The sequence below is a fragment of the Acyrthosiphon pisum genome, chromosome A2, assembly GCF_005508785.2.
Source record: "Acyrthosiphon pisum isolate AL4f chromosome A2, pea_aphid_22Mar2018_4r6ur, whole genome shotgun sequence".
NCBI lineage: Eukaryota > Metazoa > Arthropoda > Insecta > Hemiptera > Aphididae > Acyrthosiphon > Acyrthosiphon pisum.
Genome location: NC_042495.1, coordinates 22,073,688 through 22,075,699, shown reverse-complemented (window position 1 = coordinate 22,075,699; position 2,012 = coordinate 22,073,688). Strand labels below are relative to the sequence as shown.

The 2,012-nt window shown below is 29.5% G+C and overlaps 1 protein-coding gene across 2 annotated transcripts in view; it reads left to right on the top strand.

The window, feature by feature from the left end:
• The first annotated feature begins 513 nt into the window (after positions 1-513).
• LOC107882241 overlaps positions 514-2,012 on the top strand; it is a 2,047-nt gene continuing 548 nt past the window's right edge. The window contains exons 1-2 of one of the 2 annotated variants that reach the window (XM_016800315.2): positions 514-1,049; positions 1,116-1,461. In XM_016800315.2, coding sequence (XP_016655804.1) covers positions 542-1,049; positions 1,116-1,461 — 854 coding nt within the window. In that variant the 5' untranslated portion in view covers positions 514-541. Of the gene's footprint in view, positions 1,050-1,115; positions 1,489-2,012 lie in introns of those variants that run through there. The other variant, XM_029490301.1, reaches the window with a different exon arrangement.

Below are 2,012 nucleotides of genomic sequence, written 5' to 3'. Positions count from 1 at the left end.
TTCAACCGATGGATTAATTTTATATTGTAAAATTTGTGACGTCAAAGTGTCAAGTGAGAAAAAATTCCATATTCAGTAACATATCGGAAGAGATAAACACAAAAATGCGCTTGCAAAAATTGAAAAAAGTAAAAAAAATTCAGCCTTTCATTAATAAAAATACCATTAAGTCAGATTTCAATTACGATTTGTGTAACGCGTTGGTTGCGGCAAATATCCCTATGAATAAATTGAATAATGACGTTTTTAGATCTTTTTTATCAAAATATTGCAACAAAAATATTCCATGCGAATCGACATTACGAAAAGGATACTTTGATAAATGCTATGAAGAGGTTTTGTCGAAAATTCGTGAAGCTGTAGGTGAACATAAAATATGGGTGTGTATTGACGAAACCACAGATTCAGAACGCCGAAACGTGGCTATAACATAATAGTTGGAATTCTACAACCAGAAAGTCCTGGAAATTTGTATCTTCTTCACACAGACTATTTAGATAAGGTAAATAGTAGTACAATTACTCAGCTATTTGACAAAGCAATGCATATATTGTGGCCAACTAATGTAAAATATGACAATATTTTACTTTTTATATCTGACGCGGCTCCTTATATGAAGAAAGCGGGTAGTACAATTCAAACTTTGTACCCGAATATTATTCATTTAACTTGTTTGGCTCATGCATGTCATAACGTCTGTGAAGAAGTACGAGCATATTATAAAAATGTAGACCAGTTAATTTCTGAAATGAAAAAGACATTTTTAAAATGTCCTAAGAGAATCGCAGTTCTGAAAGAAAAATGTCCAGAATTGCCAAATCCACCTAGACCGATAATTACACGTTGGGGTACATGGATTAATGCAGTAAAATACTATTGTACAAATTTCAATGAACTGAAATCTATAATTGAAGAATTCGAAGAAGAATCTGAATGTGTGAGAGCAGCTAAAAGACTTTTTAAAATGCCATCGATACAAAGTAATCTGGTGTATATTGTATCTAATTTTGGATTTTTGCCTGACACAATTACAAAACTAGAAACAAGAGGTAACAAATATTATTTTTATGTGTTTTACATGTTTTATATATTAAAATATACTGTGTATGTTTTAGGTGTATTACTATCGAAAAGTGTAGATATTGTAAATAATATACAGATTAAACTCGAAGAATGCAATGGCGAAATAGCTAAATTGATTTTGGATAAATTCAACAAAGTTATATCGAAGAACAAAGGATGGGGAAATATCAAAAATATCAACCAAGTATTGATTGGAGAAACCACAACCGATGACGATCTATCAAGTAGCAATCTTAATTTAGATAATTATTTAAGTATGAAATACGCCCCGATAACTTCGGTGGACGTAGAAAGATCATTTTCGATGTACAAAAATATTTTAACCTCTAATCGTAACCGTTTTACTGAAGACAACCTATCAAAATACATGGTAGTCAATTTTTTTTTTAATACCAACTAAATGTGAGAAATTGAAAGTGTTTAAAAAATGTTCACTTTTTTATTTTGTAGTATATTTATGAATTGCCTTTTTATATGAATTAAATGCCTTTTTTTGCCTTTTTTTACATTTTAAATGCTTTTTTTATTGATTATATTGCCTTCAAATCCGAACCCTAATAATAACCAATATTGTTATAACTAAACAGTTAGGTATTTGTTCATTTGATTATTATTTTTGTTGAGGATCATGACCTATACCTAATACCTCAACAGAACACTTTTATTTTTACTTAACTATTTAATGTGTAACTGTTAATTACTACTTATGGACTGTGATTATGTACCTATTAATTTTAACCCGTTCATTGATTATGGCTCGACATAGAGTCAGACTTTAAACGTTAAACTTACGTGTTATGATTTTTTATGATTGCCTTAAACTAATATTTTGTTTTACTTTCACTTACAAACAAAAGTTTGATATATGTGTACATGTCTCTCTACACAACACTTTTATTTCACTTATTAGTTTTCCCTTTTGTCATTTG